At 49.5% G+C, this 19,406-nt stretch overlaps 2 protein-coding genes across 33 annotated transcripts in view; one reads left to right on the top strand and one right to left on the bottom strand.

Moving 5' to 3' along the window:
- Positions 1-9,333, top strand: part of Mapt (microtubule associated protein tau) — an 89,390-nt gene extending 80,057 nt beyond the window's left edge. For all 23 annotated transcript variants that reach the window (XM_060386585.1, XM_060386573.1, XM_060386577.1 and 20 more), the window contains 3 exons: positions 2,344-2,425; positions 3,418-3,530; positions 8,008-9,333. In XM_060386585.1, coding sequence (XP_060242568.1) covers positions 2,344-2,425; positions 3,418-3,530; positions 8,008-8,223 — 411 coding nt within the window. In that variant the 3' untranslated portion in view covers positions 8,224-9,333. The remainder of the gene's footprint in view (positions 1-2,343; positions 2,426-3,417; positions 3,531-8,007) is intronic.
- A 4,117-nt stretch (positions 9,334-13,450) lies between these two features.
- Positions 13,451-19,406, bottom strand: part of Kansl1 (KAT8 regulatory NSL complex subunit 1) — a 126,144-nt gene continuing 120,188 nt past the window's right edge. For all 10 annotated transcript variants that reach the window (XM_060386568.1, XM_021631872.2, XM_060386566.1 and 7 more), the window contains 5 exons: positions 17,609-17,730; positions 16,678-16,735; positions 16,337-16,449; positions 15,461-15,713; positions 13,451-15,184 (listed from right to left, as the gene is read on the bottom strand). In XM_060386568.1, coding sequence (XP_060242551.1) covers positions 14,957-15,184; positions 15,461-15,713; positions 16,337-16,449; positions 16,678-16,735; positions 17,609-17,730 — 774 coding nt within the window. In that variant the 3' untranslated portion in view covers positions 13,451-14,956. The remainder of the gene's footprint in view (positions 15,185-15,460; positions 15,714-16,336; positions 16,450-16,677; positions 16,736-17,608; positions 17,731-19,406) is intronic.

The following is a 19,406-nucleotide window of genomic DNA, read 5'->3' as shown; positions in this document are numbered from 1 at the left end:
GAGCAGTCACAGGTGACATTGCCTGCAGCCAGTTGGCCAGAGATAGGCAGTTAGGGTTTTAAGTTTGTCCTCCTTTAACCACCTCCGGGGACCTGGCACATCTTCAGCCAGTCCCTGTGAGATATTCTCAGGCTCCCTCCATGGGTTTAGGGACTCCCTTGTCCTCCTGGCTGGCCTGCACCTGCAGGATATGTAAACTGGCCTCAGTTTTCTCCCGGCCAGCTCCCTCACTCCCCCGCCCTGGGCTCTCCGTCAGTCCCAGAAGGAACCCAGGCCCTCTAAAAGCAAGTTCCGCGCTGGCTCAACCTTGTGACTGCTGGGAACACTGGGATGGGCTCTCTTCACCGAAAGGGCCTCGGCCCACAGGGTTTATTCTTGCAATGTGCTTCTGACTCCCGCCCTGGCACCCGCCCTGCCTTCTGACTCTTGGACCTTTGGCCCCAGAGCAGCAAGTGCCGGCCCCGTGGCTACTGCTTTCTCACGCTTACTCACAGTGTCTGCCTTCTCCTCTGTCTTCCACTCCCCGCCGGTCACCCCACCTCCCATACTTGTTTTTCTGCTTCAAGAGAAAAGGTGGGGCTGTTGGCTACACGGCAGTTCCTGCCCAGTCTGATGCCCTGTGAGGGTATACTCAATAAACAACGGGTTCTGGAAAGAGATGTGTGGCGGAAAGAGGTGGGCTTTAGTGATCAATGTCCTTGTCCCTGGGCCCTGTAATGTCGTTTATGACACTCTGGCTTCCCAACCCAGGCTTCCCTTGTGGCTGGGGAGGAAAGCCAGGGGTGTCTGGTTTTGCTCAGGTCTGGTCTGCTGCTGGGGTTGCAGCTCTGGCTCCTGAGGGCTGCAGAGGGCAGATGTTCTCTCCTGCAGGGGAAGTCGGGCAGAGCCGGCTCAGGGCAGCTCTGGTCACATGCTGGTTGCCTAATGAGGCTCCAGGGTACCAGGGAACTTTCTAATGTATAGTGCAACGTGTCTGCCTGTGAGCTAGCCTACGACCTTGCATAGAGTCACAAGATAGCCTGGGCTGACCACGAGGGCTGTCCTTGGCCTGTGGCCCCTGTTGACTACAGGATGAACTTGTAGAGGAAGCTCTCTTGAGGGAGGGGGAGGCGCTGGTGGTTACAGCCTCTGACAGTTTGGATCCCAGGCCAGGGCTCCACATCTGGCTAGCTCCTGGCTGGCTCTAGGCAGACTGCTTCTCCTCCGGCTCCACCTCCTGGCTGGGCTGTGGCCTCCTCTCCAGGGTTGCTCTGTGAGATCTAGCCAGAGCTTCTCCCCAGTGCCGCATACATTCCTTTCTCCTATAGCTAGTCCAGGCTTCCAACATCGCCTACCGCCCCCATAAAATACAAAACACCATCAGCACAGCTGTACGTGAAAACGAGAGGGGTTTGTCCATTGAGACCTCTGTGGAAGGTGCACCTTGCTTTGCTTGCACGCTACAGGACAGGAGAGGAGCCTCTCCCTCCTTGGAATGGCCGCAGCCACGATCTATGGGACAGCGGCAGTCAGTGACCAGCCATCTAAGCTGTAAAACCACAGTTCTGAGAGACAGGCTCTCAGGAGCTCCATCTGCATGGGTGGTCTCTGTCAGGGTGTCCTCTCAGGGAAGCAACTGTCATCCCCTCCCCCCCATTGCCGCAGGGCCGCCACGCAAAGGATGTTTGGGCTGGTGGGTTTCCCTGTGTGTCCTGTTTGCTCACTCATTTGCTGAGACACTCACTAAACCTGCGATTTCTGCTGTGTGCCTGACCTCCCTGTCGGCGTCGCTTTGCTCTTCTCGGTAGAGGCTGGAGTGTCCGGGAGACTGTGTGTCCAGACACCCAGTGGCTCCTGCTCTGAGCCACAGTGCTGTTCCGGGTCCTGTCTGCCCACTAGTGGTCCAGGACTGTGGGAGCTTCCTGGATGAAGCGCACCCATCCTCATCTTTGAGTCCCTTCTGAGGAGATTGTCCGAAGGGCTTCGTAGCCCTGTCACTTCTTCTCCCGCTGGTTGTTTCTGGTTCTTCCTCAAGAAAAGGAGTTCTGTTTTTTTATATTTAAATATCCACTAAATAGATACCATGCTTGCATAGAAAGACCAGGCATCCCTGCTTTTCTATGAGAGGCTCCTGTGTTTCCGGTATTGAAGATGTTCAGGTCCCACAATTTCTTTTGAGGACCCAGCTTCCTGGGGCATGGGGGTTGGCTGGATTTGGGGGGGCGTATTTTCCTCCCTGAGTGGGATGTATCCAGTAGCAGATGGAAGCCACCGACAATTGGTCCATCGGCCTTTGCATTGTCTTACCCCCCTAGTAACACAACCCTCTTTATTCTATCTTTTTCCATCCTCTCTGACCTGCAGGTGCAAATAGTCTACAAGCCAGTGGACCTGAGCAAGGTGACCTCCAAGTGTGGCTCATTAGGCAACATTCATCATAAACCAGGTAGCACTTGAGGAAGGCAGGCTTTGGGACAGGAGAGCGCTGGCTGGGCTGGAGGGAGGGTGCTTTCTGGAATAGGCTAACCTGGGCAAGTGACTGTTAAATGTGAAAGTGCTCCTGTGGCCTGGGACTGGGACTGTCCCTGCTGGCTCCTGAGCAGGGCCTTTTGTCAGCCTAGACGGAGGGTTCCAGAGTCCATCCTGTGGCTTTCCAAAAAAGCCTGCATAAAAGGACCAGCCGTGGTTCTGATTGGGCTGGCTCTGTGGACATCTCAGTTTTGTCTCAGCCAGCATGGGGGACGCTTCATCAACCACACCAGCTGCACAAGCCCGAGCTGTTGTCCTGTCCTCGCTGTGACTTTGTTTAAACCAAGCACCCTTCCCAGGAAAACGGTACAGGCTACCACACCCTGGTAGCCTGGTGTGGTGACCCGAGTCAAAGAGGGAGAGGGAGTTTAGGGTCTCCCCTCATTGTGCGTTTGGCATGCAGTTTGAGTCCAAGGTCTTGAGGGGCCTACAGGATGCTAATACGAAAATCTCTACCCCTGGAAGATATCCGGTTTAGAACTTAGCAAGCCTTTTCTTGGCCAAGCTTCACGTGCCTTCAAATGATCTCAGGAGTAAATGTCCAAGGGCACGTCAGTTAGAAGAGGCAGGTAGTTTGCAAGACCTTGCAAGGGCTGTCTTACGCCTCAGCCTCCTTCTAGGCCAAGTAGAGCCCTGGCAGCTTCCAGGGGTTGGTTGGGCTGTTCTGCAATCACCTGCCCAGCCTCTGTCGGAGTCTGAGTGCGCATGTCTTCCAGTGCTCCCCTCCTGAACGAACGGTAACACCTGACCTCCTTTTTGACCAAGCCTCCAGCAGCCCCAGGCACTTTGCTCTGCTGGCTTCCAGCTGGAGCTCATTTAAATATGCGAAGTCCCCCCCACCCCCGCCCCTAGATCACAGAAGAGGGCGAGCGGGTCAGGGCTAGCGGCATTTGTGTGGTTGTGTTCCAGGAGGAGGCCAGGTAGAAGTAAAATCAGAGAAGCTGGACTTCAAGGACAGAGTCCAGTCGAAGATTGGCTCCTTGGATAATATCACCCACGTCCCCGGAGGAGGGAATAAGAAGGTAAGGGGGAGCCACATGGGGAGGTGATGCTGGGAGACGTGGTTGAGGCTGGGCCCAGAGAGGTGGTTCTCAACCTGTGGGTCGTGACCCCTCGGGGGTGGAGGTTCACATATGGGATATTTATATTACGGTTTATAACCGTAGGAAAATTACAGTTATGAAGTAGCAACAAAATAATTGTGTGGCTGGGGGTCACCACCACATGAGGAACCATATTGAAGGGTCTCGGCATTAGGAGGGTTGTCCTGGAGGGTCCCATATGGACTATCTGGAGATAGATTCTCTCCCACTCAGCTGAGTGTACCAAGAACAAGGCCAGATCAGAGACCAAAAGCAGATCTTTCCCACTGGTTACCAAAGAGCTGGAGTGAAAGAGTGGTACTGACTGGGCACGTGGCCCAGCTGGCAGAGAGCTTGCTCAGCATGCACAGAGCCCCGGGCCCATCCCCAGCTGCATAAACTGGGCTTAGTTGTGCACACCTGTGATCCCAGGTGGAGGCAAGAGGATCAGGAGTTCAAGGTCACCCTCGGTTAACCGGGTGTGGTGGCACACGCCCATAATCCCAGCACTAGGGAAAGGCAGAGGCAGGCCGATGGGATCGCTTTGAGGCCAGCCTGGTCTACAAAGCAAATCCGGACCAGCCAAGGCTACACAGAAAAACTCTGTCTCAAAAAGCCCAAAAAAGAAAAGAAAAAAAAAATCACTCTCAGCTACCTAGTAAATTTCAGGCCAGCCTGTGCTACACAGATTCTCACCAGACAGACAGACAGACAAAGCCATTGGGGCTGAAACCTCCGCCCATGGGCAGGGCGCTTGCTCACACAGGCTGCTGTGCCTGTAGTTCCCAGTGCGGTCTCCAGGCTGAGGACTGGCTACACAGTGGGATGGCATGGGTAGGGGAAGGGAGCACACTGGTGTGTGCGGCTCCGAGCCAAGCTTCCCTTCACAGGGTGAGGCCGCCCTGCCCCCACACTTGCCTGCCCCTGCCTTGTGGAGGCGGCCTCCTAGGCAGGGTCCTCCCAGCAAATGACTGAACAGAGGAATGTGCTGGACTCAGACCCAGCCTGGCATGAGAGAGGGCACTTCGCCAGGGTGGCTCAGCTGTCTTTCCACTTGGCCATGTCGGGCGGCCACTGTGAGTTCCCTGCCTGGCCAGTCCCCGAGGCATCCCACCTCCTTCTGCAGCCCCATCCCTTTGCATCTGCTGCTGTTTGTGCCCACCCCCTGGCGTTACTGGGAAGCTCCTGCTGAGCTGATGAAATGCCTGACACAGAGCCCGCAGGCTGAGAGAACCTTGCCCCTGGATGGCAGGTCCTCTGGTCTTCAGGACCCCAAAGTGGACATGGACCTTTGCTGCCCCAGGGCAGGAGACCTTTCACTCTTGGAAGTTGTCAAAAGCAGAAGACAGACAGGAGGCCATGCCTGACGGCTGCCAGGCAGGGCCCCTCCTCTAGGAAGGTGGGAAAGCATCTTCAGTGATGGCCAGAGCGCTGCTGTTTCTGCCACATGACTGCCCTGTTTAAAAGTATGTTGCCCCCTATATGGGGCTCTTGCCCCTGGGGTCCGCCCAGAGTCAGGCTTGGCTGCACCTCAGTCTGATTCAGTGGAGCTGAGGCAGTTCTTCGCCTTGGAGATTCCCTGGGTAAGGGACGTTCTCCACCAGCCTAGGAGCTTTTACGCATAGAGGAAATTCTGGGCAGGCAGGATTCCCTTGGAGGCCTGATTTAGACAGATCTTCAGCCCCTCAGACTGTGTCTCCTTCAGAGAAATACCTGCGCCCCAGAGGTGGGGTGAGATCCAAGTAGATGAAGGTGCCCTGTATCCTAGGACTGGGGCACAGGGGACAGGTGGCTCAGTAGTTCAGTGTCATCCTGAGCTGCACAGAATTGGAGCCAGTCCCGTGAGACCTCATCTCACAAAACCAGGAACAGCTGGGCTTAGCAGTGCACACCTTTGGTCCCAGCACTTGGGAGGCAGAGGCAGGTGGATCTCTGTGAGTTTGAGGGCAGCCTGGTCTACTTAGTGAGTTCCAGGACAGATAGGGCTAATAGAGTGACCTTGAAACATGTGCGCATGTGCGCACGCACACACACACCCCTTTATCAAAGCTTCTCTCAAATAGCCTTTCAAGTGCAGTAATATGGAAGGTCCTACCTAAAAGAACAGCATATACATGTAGCCTAAATGAAAGCCTGATATTTCTTTGTGCCTACATTCAGGGTCCCTGCAAGAAGGGTTCTTCACCTCCAGGGACCTCAGACTTTGTATGGAGATGCAGTATGTGTATATCAGACATGCGGGTGCACACAGCTCAGAGCTTGGTATCCAGAACAAAGTTGAGGCATTTGTGTCTGCCATTTTAATATGTAGAGACTTTTAGGCACGCCTCAGACTGCCACCTCATGTTTTCTGCTCTGCCTCCTTTTGGACTCCTGGCTATGGCATTGTTTTCCTCCAGCTACTGTGTCTGTGTGTGTGTACACGTGTGTGTACATGCATGCAGAAGCCAGAGCAGAACATCAGGTGTCTTCCTCTATTACTGTCCTCTCTATTGCCATGAGACAGGGTCTCCCACTGAACCGGAGGCTTGCTGCTGCTGCTAGGCTAGCTACCAGTGAGCTCCTGGGACGTACCTGTTCCCATCCCTCAGTGCTGAGGTTACAGGCTACAGGCAAGCACAGCCATGCCCTACTTTATTATTTGTGTGCCAAGGATTTGAACTCGGGCCTTTGTGTTTGCAGAGCAAGTACTCCTACCCACTTGGCCACCTCCCCAGCCTGTGACATCGTTTCTTAAGGAGGGCTTCTTGACATCAGACCTTCTAGCACTCAGGCCAGTGCCTGCACCTGAAAGTGCTCTCTGGCAAATGTGTGTGTGTGGTGGTGGCTGTTGGCATCCGTGGTTCTACTTCCAGCCCTTTTCTCTTTTGTGGCTTTTTTTTAATGCTTTTAGCTGTGAGTTGGCAATACTCTAGCAGAGTCCAGAGCTGGCTGTGTGACGCAAGAGTAGAGCATTAGCAACAGCTTAGCATTCTTGAGGCTATGGTTCCATCCCCAGCACCGATAGTCAGACGGACAGAATGACTGAGTAAAGAGCCGTTACTTTTTTTTTGCCATTACATTTTTAGGATACATTTACACACATGTAAAATGTACAAGGTCACTCAAGGTTATTACCAGTCCGCAGTGTCCGGGTGTCAGGAGAACAGAACTGCCTCGGCCTCCATCAGCAGGGAGCAGACAGATTTTGATGCACATGGTACAGTGCAGTAGCTGTTGGCATGAGGAAGCTCTTTGTGGAGTAACAGAATACTAAGCTTGACTCTTGCTGGGGTACACATGTAATCGCAGTAATCAAGAGACTGAGGGACAGCTAGTTCCTGGCCAGTCTGTGCTACTAAGTAAGATCTTGCCTCAAAAAACCAAGCCAGGCTAGTGAGATTTCTCAGTGGGTAAAGGTGCTTGCAATCTAGCCTGATGCCCTGAGATTGGTCCCCAGGACCCAGATGTGAGAGGAGAGAACCAGCTCCCACAAGTTGTCCTTTGATCTCGCATGCTCTAGAGCACATGAACACACACACATATAAACACAGACACACAAATGTGAAAACATTAGACATACAGCCAGGTGTGGTAGCACGTGACTTTAATCCCATCAGTCAGGAGGCAGAGGCAAGCAGATCTCCATGGTTACCAAACCAGACTGGTCTACATAGTGAGTTCAAACAGGCCAGAGCTACATACTGGTGTCCTGTCTCAAAGTAAATAAATAGATCAATGAATTAATTAAAAAAATAATTGAGCAAGGATGAAGCAAGCATTAAGTGTGAAAAGCAAAGTGCAAAGCCCTGTGTATATTGTTCCCATATGGGTTAAATACACGTGTTTACTTGTTCGTGCAATGGGATATTTAAAAGACATACGCAGTGGTCACTGTCATTGGGTAGGCCGATGTGGGATGGACGCACAACTATTGCTAATTGGAAAACAGTAAAAACAAGTAGGGGTGGTGGCTCCTGGGCCTGCAAGTTAGTCGGTGAACTGCTTGCCCTGCGTGCAGGAAGCTCTGTCTGACCATTGACTAAGCCAGGTGTGGCGGCATATGCCTGTGACTCCAGCCCTGGGGACAGGGAAGCAGGAATATCCGGAGTTCAAGGTTATCCTCAGCTGGATAAGAATTCCAGGCTAGCCTGTGCTACATGAGAGCCTATTTGAAGAATAAGTAAATGGCAGGGCGTGGCAGCGTATGCTTTTAGTCCCAGCACTTACGAGGCAGAGGCCAGTCTGGTCTACAAGTTCCAGGACATCTGGAGCTACACAGAGAAACCTCGTCTCAAAACAAGTTTAAAAAAAAAAAAAAAAAGAAAGAAAAAGGCAGCAGTTTCTTCTGGGTTTCCTCACTGACTGTGCGACAGTCGGCGCTCGCCTGCTTCCCCCAGCATTGCTTCTTCCTCATCTCAGCCTCTACTTCTTGCAGATTGAAACCCACAAGCTGACCTTCCGGGAGAATGCCAAAGCCAAGACAGACCACGGAGCAGAGATCGTGTACAAGTCGCCTGTGGTGTCTGGGGACACCTCTCCACGGCATCTCAGCAACGTGTCCTCCACGGGCAGCATCAACATGGTGGACTCACCGCAGCTTGCCACGCTAGCCGACGAAGTGTCTGCTTCCTTGGCTAAGCAGGGTTTGTGATCAGGCCTCCGGGGTGGTCAATAATCGTGGAGAGAAGAGAGAGTGAGAGTGTGTTAAAAAAAAAAAAAAAAAAGAAAAGAAAAAAAAAAAAAGAATGATCTGGTCCCTGGCCCTCTGCCCTCCCTGCTGCTCCTCACAGCCAGGCTTGGCTGGCTCGTCACCTAACCTGCTTTTGTGGCTCAGCTTTGGCTTGGGACTTCCAAATCAGTGATGGGAATAAGTAAATTTCACCTTTCCAAATTGATTGTGGGCTAGTCAAATAAAACAATTTTTAAGGAAAAAACAATGTAAAAACACGGCCAAACCCAACATTTCCTTGGATAATTGCTATTGATTTTCCCCTACCCCACCCTCCCTTTCTTAAGTATTAGAGGGTGAAGGAGGTTCTGGAGGCTGCTGCTGGGCAGTTTTGAGGGTCTAGGGCAACTCATTGCCCACAGCCTCATCCTAGGGGCATCAGGGACGGTGGCAACAACAAAAGATTTGAAACTTGGTGTCTTCGTGGAGCCTTCGGCAGGTGATGTTAACGTGAGAGAGGACTGTTGGTAGCGAAGGCTGAGAGATGGATGTGCTGGGAGTCAGAGGGGAGAGGTGAAGAAGACAGGTTGGGAGAGAGGACACTGGCTCCTGCCAAGCAGTTTGGGAAGCCCCAGCTGTCTGCAGCAGCATTCTTGGATGGCACAGCTGCCTGTTTGGTAAGGCCCTGGGGAGTGTTGTGGGTCTGGGTGACCTTCCTGTAGGGCATCTTGTGGGAGTAGGGACACTGGGCGGAAGGAAGGTAGGCTAGAAGGCGGCACCTTGTAGATTGGTTCTCTGAAGGCTGAGCTTGACCCCCCCAGGGCCCTGTCTACTTCCTCCCTCTCTGTAGGGCGGGAGTCCTGAGCTGAGGAGCTTCCCTTTGCTCTCACTGAAAAACCTATGTTCTGAAGTTTGGAACTGCTGCCATGATTTTGGCCACCTCACAGACCCGGGACTTTAGGGCTCACCAGTTCTTTGTAAGGACTTGTGCCTCTTGGGGACATCTACCTGTTCTCAAGCCTGGTCCTCTGGCACTTCTGCAGTGTGAGGGATGCGGGTCCCAGGCCTGCCATCCCTGCCATCCCTGCCACAGTCACTGCAACCCCTCTCCCTGCCCTACATTGCCCACGTGTCTGCCACGAGAGCCAGTCACTGCCGTACTCTCATCATGTCTCACTGTCCTGAGTGCCCAGCCTCCCCTAGTCCCAGCCCTGGCCCCTGGGTGGATGTGCCCAATGCCTGCCCTACAGGAAGGGGTGGAGTCCAGGGAAGGCAAAGACTTAGGGTTCAGTCTCTAGTCTTAAATCCCACTAATCCAACCAGTGTGCCTCCCAATCACTCCCCACCCTGGATGGGAGCTGGTGTGTGCCTGGAGATGACTCTGGACACATCTGCTTTTTTTGCTTTAGATAGCGGTTGCCTCCTAGGCTTGACCCCCTTGTTGTGTTGAGCTGGAGGCGGTTAAGCCAGTGTATTGCTACCAGTGTGAGCAGGCAGGAGTCCCAGAGCAGGGCCACACGCCTCCTATCTTTCCCTTCCACCCCAGCTTGTGATTGCTAGCCTCCCGGAGCCCAGCCGTCATTAAGTCCCCATGCACGTAATCAGCCCTCCACACCCCAATTTGGAGGGAACATACCCCTTGATTCAAATGTTTTTCCTCCAGTCCCCAATGGAAGCGGTACTGCCTGCTCTACTGGAGCAGCCAGACATCTCCATAAATACAGCCCTTCCTTCCCTGTCTGTACCCTGTTGCGTCGTAGTTGGATTTGTCTGTTTGTCTGGGTTCACCAGAGTGACTATAATAGTGAAAAGAAAAGAAAAAAGAAAAAAAAAAAAAGGACGCATGTATCTTGAATATTTGTCAAAAGGTTCTAGCCCACCACAGGGGATGGAGGGCCTGGATATCTCATCAGGACTTGGCTCCAGGCCAGTGCAGTGTTACCGTGCTGAGGCATCCCAGGTTTTGAAGGGTTTCCTCTGCATCTGGGACCTCACAGACACTGGATTGTGACATTGGAGGTCTCTAAGTTGTCAAGGCCTGAAGCACAGGACTGGCCACTCCAGAGGCAGCAGGCTCCAGCTGTCACAGGCTCCAGCTGTCAGGGAGAGCTTGTAGATGGCCTATTTTGCAGAGTGAAGATGGTCCTCTCTAATCACAGCCTCAAGTCCCACAGCAGCCTTGAAAGACAGTCTAATGACTCCTGCATCAGAGAAAAGGACACCAGTGCCAGCAGAGAGAGCTGTGGCCCTAGAAACTCCATGTGTCTCCAGTAGGCATCACCCGGCCCTCTCCAAGCCTTGGCCTCCTCACCACAGGGATTAGGATGCCCCACCGAGGAAGGGGACATCTTAGGAGACTCCCTTGGTTTCCAGCATTTCGGCCCACTGACCTTGCATGATTGACTCCCACAGCTGCAGGGAGTAGGCCTTTGGAGATTAGGACCCTCAGGCCCAGGTCTGCCGCTTTCGCCTTAGGTAGTTAAGGACAATGTGGAGGGCAGAAGGAAGCAGCCAACCTTTCCTATTAAAGAACTCTGTGTGCCCAGAGCCATATACTGTGAGCCTCCCACTGTCAGACTTTACCTGTCCTTACAAATGGAGGAGGTGTGGTTTGATGGTCTGTGGTCCCTTCATCATGGTTTTCATCTTACACCCACTTACCCATTCTGCAGTTCCTGTCCTTGAATGGGGGTACTCTGCCGTATCTCTTGTAGGGCAGCCAGCCCAGAAAATCATGCTTGGGAATTATCTGGTCAGTGCTGATAGGCTTGTGACTTCAGTGAGGACAATCCCCCGGGGGGTGGGGGCTGGCTCCTGTCGTTTTCCCTCATGCCTTCCCACTCCAGAGCCAGTGTCTTTGGGTGGGCTGGAGAGGGTATACAATTTGCCTGGTTCCTCCAAGCTCTTGATTCACTTTACCAATAGTTCCACTTAAATTGACTTTAATGCTAAGACTGTATCCTGTTTGAGAATGCTTGTGCTGTGGGGGGAGGGGAGGGAGGTGAAGATAGTTCATATGGGCAAAGACTTGGAGTTTAGCAGTTAAGTCATCTGTAACCCCGTTCATGATTTTGACCACTTGGCTAGAGAGAAGAGGTGCCATGAGACCAAAGCCGGGAGGCTTGGCTGTGCCACTGACAGCCTTTCCCACGGCAGAGGTAGTGAGCTAGTTCCCTGCCTTCCCAGCCAGGTGCAGCTCTCAGGTTTGTGTAGGTATCTATGAACTGCTCTTGCCTGCTGCCCACTTGTGGCGTCCAGAGTCCCTAATTATGCCTCCTAGAAACCCTGGCTTTCTTCCCTCTGACCACTGGCATACCAATATCACCTCTGGATTGGCTTCAGATCTATAGCCTATACCACTAGCAGCGACCAAGACCACTTCCTTATCCTAGTTGGTTCTCCAGTAGAGTAGGTGGGGATGAGGGCAGGGGTGGTTGGTAACCAACTATAGGTCTGTGGCTTTATGAGCCTTCAAAGTTCTCTCTGGCTTCTGAAAGGGTTACTTCGGGCAGCATCTCAGTCTCACCCTCCTGATGGATTGTAGCCTGTGCAGTTACTGTGCTGGGCATGATCTCCAGTGCTTGCAAGTCCCGTGATTTCCTTGGTGATTTTGAGGGTGGGGGGAGGGACATGAAATCATCTTAGCTTAGCTTCCTGTCTGTGAATGTCCACATAGTGTACTGTGTTTTAACAATTGATTTACACTGTTGCTGTAAAAGTGAATTTGGAAATAAAGTTATTACTCTGATTAAACAAAATCTCTGTTCATGAGTTACAAGACAACAAGAGTTAGAAGTTCTTTTCCCCTCTTAGAAAATTCAGAACAGTAGCTGAAAGTAAAAACCAAACATCAGACAGCTTTCCTTTCTTGGTTCATTCTCAGATTGTACTCATTGGCATACTGCACTCAATCAGTACTCAGTAGCTAAGACCAGGTTGACAGTCAAGAGTTCCCAAGGCCAGTGCCAGTTCATTCAAGGGTTGGGGTGTATGAGATCCTTCACTCCTGGAACTTAAGTGCAGGGGTCTGGGGGTGGAACAAACTCAAGCCAATCAGCTGCAAATCACCTTAACATGCATACATCTATGTATTGCCTTCCTACCTTGGAATCTTACTATAAATCAAGGAATATTTTCCCTAAAGACTGGGGAGCTTTTCGCTGGCAATTATCACAAAAAATGAAAGACATTACCTACATTTTTGGCAGGCTATTTCTCATGCAGCCCAGGCTGGCCTTCATGCTCCTGCTTCCACCTCCTCAGTGCTGGGATTATAGGGCCGTACCATGCTGTTAAGGAGGTCGTAGAGCCTCATGCGTGTTTAAGCAAGCACTCTACCAACTAAACAGCCCATCCTCAGCCCCGATTTTTGTTGAGTTCTACGGCACGTGGTCAGAGGACCTTGGGTGTCAGCCCATCCACTTAGTTTAAGACATTGTTTTCCTGCACACGTGTCATGTTACTCTAGTTGCTAGGTATTCTTGGACTCCCCATCTCTCAGAGGAACACTGTGATTACGGATGCCTGGCATTTTGTTGGTTTTTAGATTCAAATTCAGGGTCTTGTATATAGCACATCATTCACTGAGCCATCTCCCTCCCTCTTTGGTAACTGTGTTGAGGTCACAGTCCTTAGATTTCTAATTTTAAAGTATTTGTCTTCCTTGGCTCCCCTGATGTGCCTAGCCTCTGCAGACAGCTGCGTTAGTCCAGCATATTTTAATGCACACAGAAGCAACATAAAGGCAGGAAAACGGTCTGGAAAAGATTAGCTCTAAGCCTTGGAGAAGGCACACTTGCTTAACGGATACTGCAGATGAGAACTGGGCCCTTAGCCTCCTTGTAAGTAGCTGTAGTCTCTGCCAGGTGATAAGGACCAACTCAGACACCATGCAAATTACATACATTTCCATTTGATCCCTACACCCCAAAGTTTGACTGGGTTGAAGTTAAAAATCCTCACTGGAGAGAACTTGGAATTCTATACTACTGACCTCTTAAAGGAACAATGAGAGTACTGAATCAATTGTTTTCCTTCAAGAGCAGATAGTATTTCTGACTTTAGTGAAACACCCATCACATTCCCTACCCAGCATTCCCAGGCAGTGTGGGGCTGCCAGGGCTCAGAGCAGCATAGCCTCAGAGAATGCTGAGGCTATCAACTCTGCCAGATACACAGTCCAGTACTACCAAGAAAAGCCTAACACAACTTTCTGTATCTTTTTTTATTATTATTTTTTTCATTTTTCCTTCCTTTTTTTTTTTAAGCACTAGTCTGTGCTTTGCGAACAGAATCAAGACATTAACAAAGATCAGCTTCTCTGAAGAAAAGCATTTCTATAGAACAAAGACAGCTACATGTTCGCTGCCATTACACAGCTCAAAGCAGGAAAAGAAAATATTTACAAAATACAAGTTTTTTTAAATTTTTGTCTTTTTTGGTTTTTTTTGTTTTTGTTTTTTTACAATGCTAAAAGGGTTATTCAGAATTTTCAACCTTATAAATAGAAGAAGCACTTTATGCATAGGGATATGGTGCATTATTGTTGTTTAAAGAAACAATGACAAACCTTTAAACTTGCAAACAGAAAGAAAAAATCACTAATGTTGAAAATTGTGAAAAAACCCCAACCATTAAGCAGTCTGCCTACTATTTTTGTACGATTATAAAATGGCAGAAAAAGAAAATTCCTTTCCCCCTCCCCTTTTTTTTTGGTGATGTGATTATACATAAGACAGGCACAAGGCTAACAGGAGGTTGATGGGGAACGATGGAAACCACAGCTAGGACCAGACAGTGTTCCACAGGCAAGGGGAGCAGGGGAGAGGGAGAGGCTAAGTGACTGACAGGGACGTGAAGGAAACATAACATGTGAATAGTCAGTGAAAACATGATACAGTGATGCTGTGTACTCCACAGGCTCCCTAGTATGTTGGGGAGTGGGAATGGGTTAAGCAGTCCGAACTCTAATGTCATAGATGCTCTGAGTGCAAGGACTAATGTGTCTGTGTGAGTGCATGAATGGGAGAGAAAGATGGGGAAGGAAAAGATAGGGTGACCTGAGCAGCTGCAGCAGGATGCTGCAGTCAAGGAGCCAAGATGGATGACCAAATGCAGATGAAACTGAAAGTAAGTCTTCAAAGTCCAGGTGACAAGGTGAAGCTAGCTATCCTGCTGGCTCAGAGCTCAGTGAAGAAGACCTGGCCAACAGAGCCAAGAGGTTGGCTGGAAGGGTGCTCCAGCATAGAAGACCAAGGAGGGGTGCTCAGCTAGAGCTGAGCCAAGCCACAGATTAGAGGGAAGGGTAAGAGCCCAGACTGCTCTCTTCTACCCGACCAGAACCTAAGGAGGCTATGCTGACCTGGAGCTTTCCACCCGCTGCCATTTGGCTGGTCCACCCTACCCTACAGGTGCAAGGGAAAGGGATGATCATCTAACACTGGTAAGATCCAACAGTGCAGAGGATACCCAGGACCAGGCCAGCAGGGGCTCTTCCTTAACTTGTCTGCCAACTGGAAGAAGTGCTCAGGTGTGACATGAAAACAAAACAAGAAAACAGAAACAACAAAACCAAACCAACCAAAGAAGGATCTAAATTCCTTAAATTCACTAAAAACTGTGAAAATTTCCAGCATATGATGTTTGAATATCAAACGCAGAGATTTTTGAAGCTTTAATGCCAATAGTAGTGAGTCTGTATAGTCTCATCTCCCGCTCATCTGTGAGTTGGGCGTTGAGCTGCAACTGCTGCTGTCAGATGCCGACTCTTCAGGGGAACAACAGGAGGGGAGGTGGGTGCCACCTCTGTCTCCCGGCCAGTCTTGCTGCCTGAGGTGCGGCGAGTGTATCGGGCTGCTGTGTCCTGTGCATCCAGCGGCTCCTCACATTCTGCCTGGGGACTATAGGCCAGAGGGAAGGTTCGCCGCTCCCACGGCTGGACAGACTGTGGACAGACAAGATGATCTGGTGATGACCTATTCACAGCTCATTTTCTGTGCCAAGGCCTTGACCTCAGACTCATTATCCTGGAGCCTATAACCAGTCTGGGACAAGTTTAGAAGACTCCTCCCAAGGCAGGTCCCCTCTGAACAATGACTACCATATTCCACTGCACTTCACAACAATGGAGAGGTAAGCACTATCTGTAGCACAAGCTGCTTCTCCCAATTCTACCTCACATCGGGCCCTCCCCCATCCAAAGAAGGCACCCCTCCTTCACCTGTTCATCTAGTCCCAGCTCTGGTGTAGAGCAACGGGTGTCTTCACTGGCCAAGTGTCGCAGACTGTCCCGAGCCACAGGGGTGAGGGGGGCTGAGTGCAGTTCTGGGCTAATGGGACTTCTAGGAGATTGACCATGGGAGAACTCTGACAGAGAGTGGCTACTACTGACATCAGGGGAGGCAGGCTGTGGGGTGGAGGGGTTGGCACTGCCCAACTGAGGGGTGGTCCGGCCGTCTGATGACCTGTAAGACCTAAGAACCAAGGAACAAGCAAATGAATGAATACCTAGGTCATAGGCATTTCTTTTGTTTCTTTCTGGGGGAGAGTAAGAGAAGTTATATTAAAAACAAACATACAAACAAACAAACGCCTCTACACCAAAGCAGTTCATGTGAATGAACTGACAGCAACTGTGCTCTTCTAAGAGGCACTGACTGTATCTGCTCCCACTTTTACCCACACAGATAGGTATATAACATGACATCTAAGAGCTGTGAGCAACTCTCAGCCTAAGAGAAAGCCCTGCCTTTCTAGTGAATTCTCATGAATTCACATTAGGGACTAGTTCAGGTTTTGAAAACAAGTCAAAGAAAAACATGTGGTCTCCTGCCACTCTTTTAAGCAAAGGTCCTTGCCTTCCACTGTGGGTTCCAAGAATTGAACTGAGGTCTTTGGAGGACTTGGAGAACGAGCACTTTTAAAGCCATCTAAAGTTAAGATAGCAAAACGAGTCCCCATCAAAAAGCAGATCAACTTATAAAGACTTCTAAACAATTCTGGCTAAATCACCATGACAATCAATAGGCCAATACTTTCCCTGGTTACCATCCTTCCTTCCCTCAACAGATTGTGGGAGCCTGTGCCTGCCCATTACCTGCTGCCCCGACGCTGAGGTGGCACACTTGTGGTCCACAGCCACCTTGCCCTCTCCATCTCCTCACATTTGGCATGTAGGGCGGCAAAGGCTGCATCAGATAGGTCCTCGATCTGCAACAAAGTGGTTTCATCAAATCTTTTCCCCAGGAAGCTAAGATCATCAATTGGCAGAATAATTCTAGAGCCAGTCTCACCCCACTGTAGATGTTGCTAATTAGAAACAGAATACAACCGCCTTGCATTTGACAGCCCTGTGTCTTACGACATTTTAAGTGCATGTACCCATGGTTGGGATGTGTGTGTGTGTGTTCCTCTAAGAAGGTGTAACATAGGTATTACCTCCTCATTCTCTTCATCAGGACTCCCCTTCAGAGACTGAAGATCAACTTCTCGCCAGCTGCAAACCCCGGGAAGAATTAAAATAAAAAAGAAAATTATAGAATTATAGGCAGGCTAACTCTAACCCTACCTCTAAATGAAGCCCCATGTAATACCCACAAAGGCCAGAAATAGAAGCAGTAAGCTTCTGAGTTGGTGGATTCATATAACAGAGTAAGAAAAGCTAATGAAGAAATAATTTTACTCCTATCTGGCACACCCCCACCTCCTTATTTATTTGCTCCTGCTTTTTTGGAACAGCAGTGCCTCGGTATGTAGCCCAAGCCAGCAGCAAACCTCTGGCAACCCACTGTCTCCATCCCCTAGTTGCAAAGTCCATAGGTATGCACCACCCCTGCTTTACAAGCCGCCATCACCAATTAAAACAATAGTAACAAAAATAACACCCCCAAACAAACAAACAAACAAACCTACGTGTCATCCTGTAGCCCAGGCTGGCCTTGAACTGCCCAAGCCTCAACCCCCACAATGTCTAGGATTACAGCCATGAGCAACCATGTCTGTTGACTCCCTTTTTACTCTTGTTTTTGGAATAATAACAAAAATAACACCCACAAACAAACAAACAAACAAAAACCCAAACCTACGTGTCATCCTGTAGCCCAGGCTGGCCTTGAACTGCCTAAGCCTCAGCCCCCACAATGTCTAGGATTACAGCCATGAGCAACCATGTCTGTTGACTCCCTTTTTACTCTTGTTTTTGGAGATAAGGTCTAAACCCACAGCCCACAGTGTACTCTGGGGAGTTGGGATTACAAGTGTGCACCATCATGCCTGTCCCCAGACCCCAGAAAACAACTTAAGGATAGGGACCGCTTAGTCAGAAGAGAAAAGGAATATAGGACAACAGGAAGAGAGAGAGAAATCCTACCTTGGAGTAAGGATTTCTTTGTATTGTAGTTTCTCAACACGAGTTGTTGCAGCAACAGACATTGGGATGACAATGTTATTAATATCAAATGAGCTCTCTCCCCTTCTCCTCCTCACTGGCTGCTGTAAGATAAAAGTTTAAGTTGCAAGGGAGGCATAATGCTACAAATTTAAAATCATCAGTCATATGGCAGAATGACCATGCACACAGGTCCCTGGATAGCAGTGGCCACCACAGCATAAATGCCTATCTAAACAGATTGTCTCTAGGAGCAGAGTTCTTGGGTTACATTAATGTGGGGGTGGGGAAGGATACCGGGTGGTAACCCCAAAGAATAAATCCCATTCACAAGGCACTATCCCTGGTCGTCCTCCTTCACAGGCTCATGTGGAAACAGAACTGCTAGATTTACAGGCAAGTGTCCTAGATCTTAAGCCAGTTTTGGGGAGGGGGTTCCCTATTACTTTATCCCTATTACATTACTCTTTTTTGTTTTTTGAGACAGGGTTTCTAGCTATTCTTGAAGTCAGAGATTTGTCTGCCTCTACCACTACCATCTGGCTTCAATATTCCTCTTTTAAAATCCTAAAATTCCTGTTTCAGAGCTGGAGAGAGGGCTCTGTGGTTCAGAGCAATCACTGCCTACTCCAGGATTTAGTTTTCAACACCAATACAACTGTATGTAACCCATTTCAGGAGATCTGACATGCTTTTCTGATTTCTATAGGCATCAGGTAAACATGTGGTGCACATATATTCACGCAGGCAAAACACTCATACATATAAAATAAATCTTTTTTAATAAAATCTTTTTTACCCCTTTTGTCTTTTGTCAATGACTTTGGCTCTTAAATATAATGTTTCCAATTAGTGGAGACTTATGTTAAATGCAATGAACTCTCTTACCAGAAATGAGGCTCAAAGAGCAGGCCCACCTTAGCAAGCCATCTTACCTCAGCTGCCATGAAAACCTTTCTCTTGAGATACCAACCACCTTCTCAGCCCTTACATAACTCTCATCTTTCTATTATGTTTTGGGAAAGAGAAGAATGGAAGGACACTAAAAAGAAGGACCTATCTATAGCTCCCATCCTTCCCTCCAAAAGAATATGTGTTTCCACAGTAAGTGGGGACATTAAACCTTTCGTGGGTCCAGTAACAGAAGCAAAGTTGGGCATCTATGGTAGATAGGGCACTAAGTATGAACAAAGCCAGGTGTGGTGGTACACATTTTCAAGGTTCGCCTGCTCTATAGAGCAAGTTCTAGGACAGCTAGAGTAAGACAGAATGAACAAAGCAGAGAGCCAAATGATTGAGTCTCCGAGACAGAAGAAAAACTCTATTAACTGCTTCTGCCCAGAGAGCAAACTTTGTGTTTTGCTCTGTTGTGAAACAGCCTGTTAACTGAGCTGTAAGAGGCCATAAGGAAACAGTGAGATGACAAACATGTTGTCATGGCAACAATACAGCTGGAAACACCCAAGAGGCTGCATGCATGTCCAAACCACCAAGTGTGGTCAGCCCACAAGGGAAGGATTAGTAAGGAAGATGACCTACTACTTCTAACCAACCATCAGATCTCCTTGGAAGGTGAGATAATTTATTGATTCCATTATCTTAAAACACTGTAAGACTATTAAAAGACCAGGATTTCAGATGATGTCATGAAAAACTCCAGGTCATCATACTTCAATTCCCTTCTGTATCAGTAAGACTAGACTGTCACTGACCTCACAAATTTTGGGTCATAGCCTAACTAAAAGGGTTGAGATTTTTGGAAATCTTGCTTGGTTGAGTT

This window comes from Meriones unguiculatus, chromosome 7, assembly GCF_030254825.1.
Source record: "Meriones unguiculatus strain TT.TT164.6M chromosome 7, Bangor_MerUng_6.1, whole genome shotgun sequence".
In the NCBI taxonomy this organism is placed as follows: Eukaryota; Metazoa; Chordata; class Mammalia; order Rodentia; family Muridae; genus Meriones; species Meriones unguiculatus.
The sequence above is the reverse complement of the archived record's forward strand: the minus strand, read 5'-3'. Positions and strand labels throughout refer to the sequence as shown.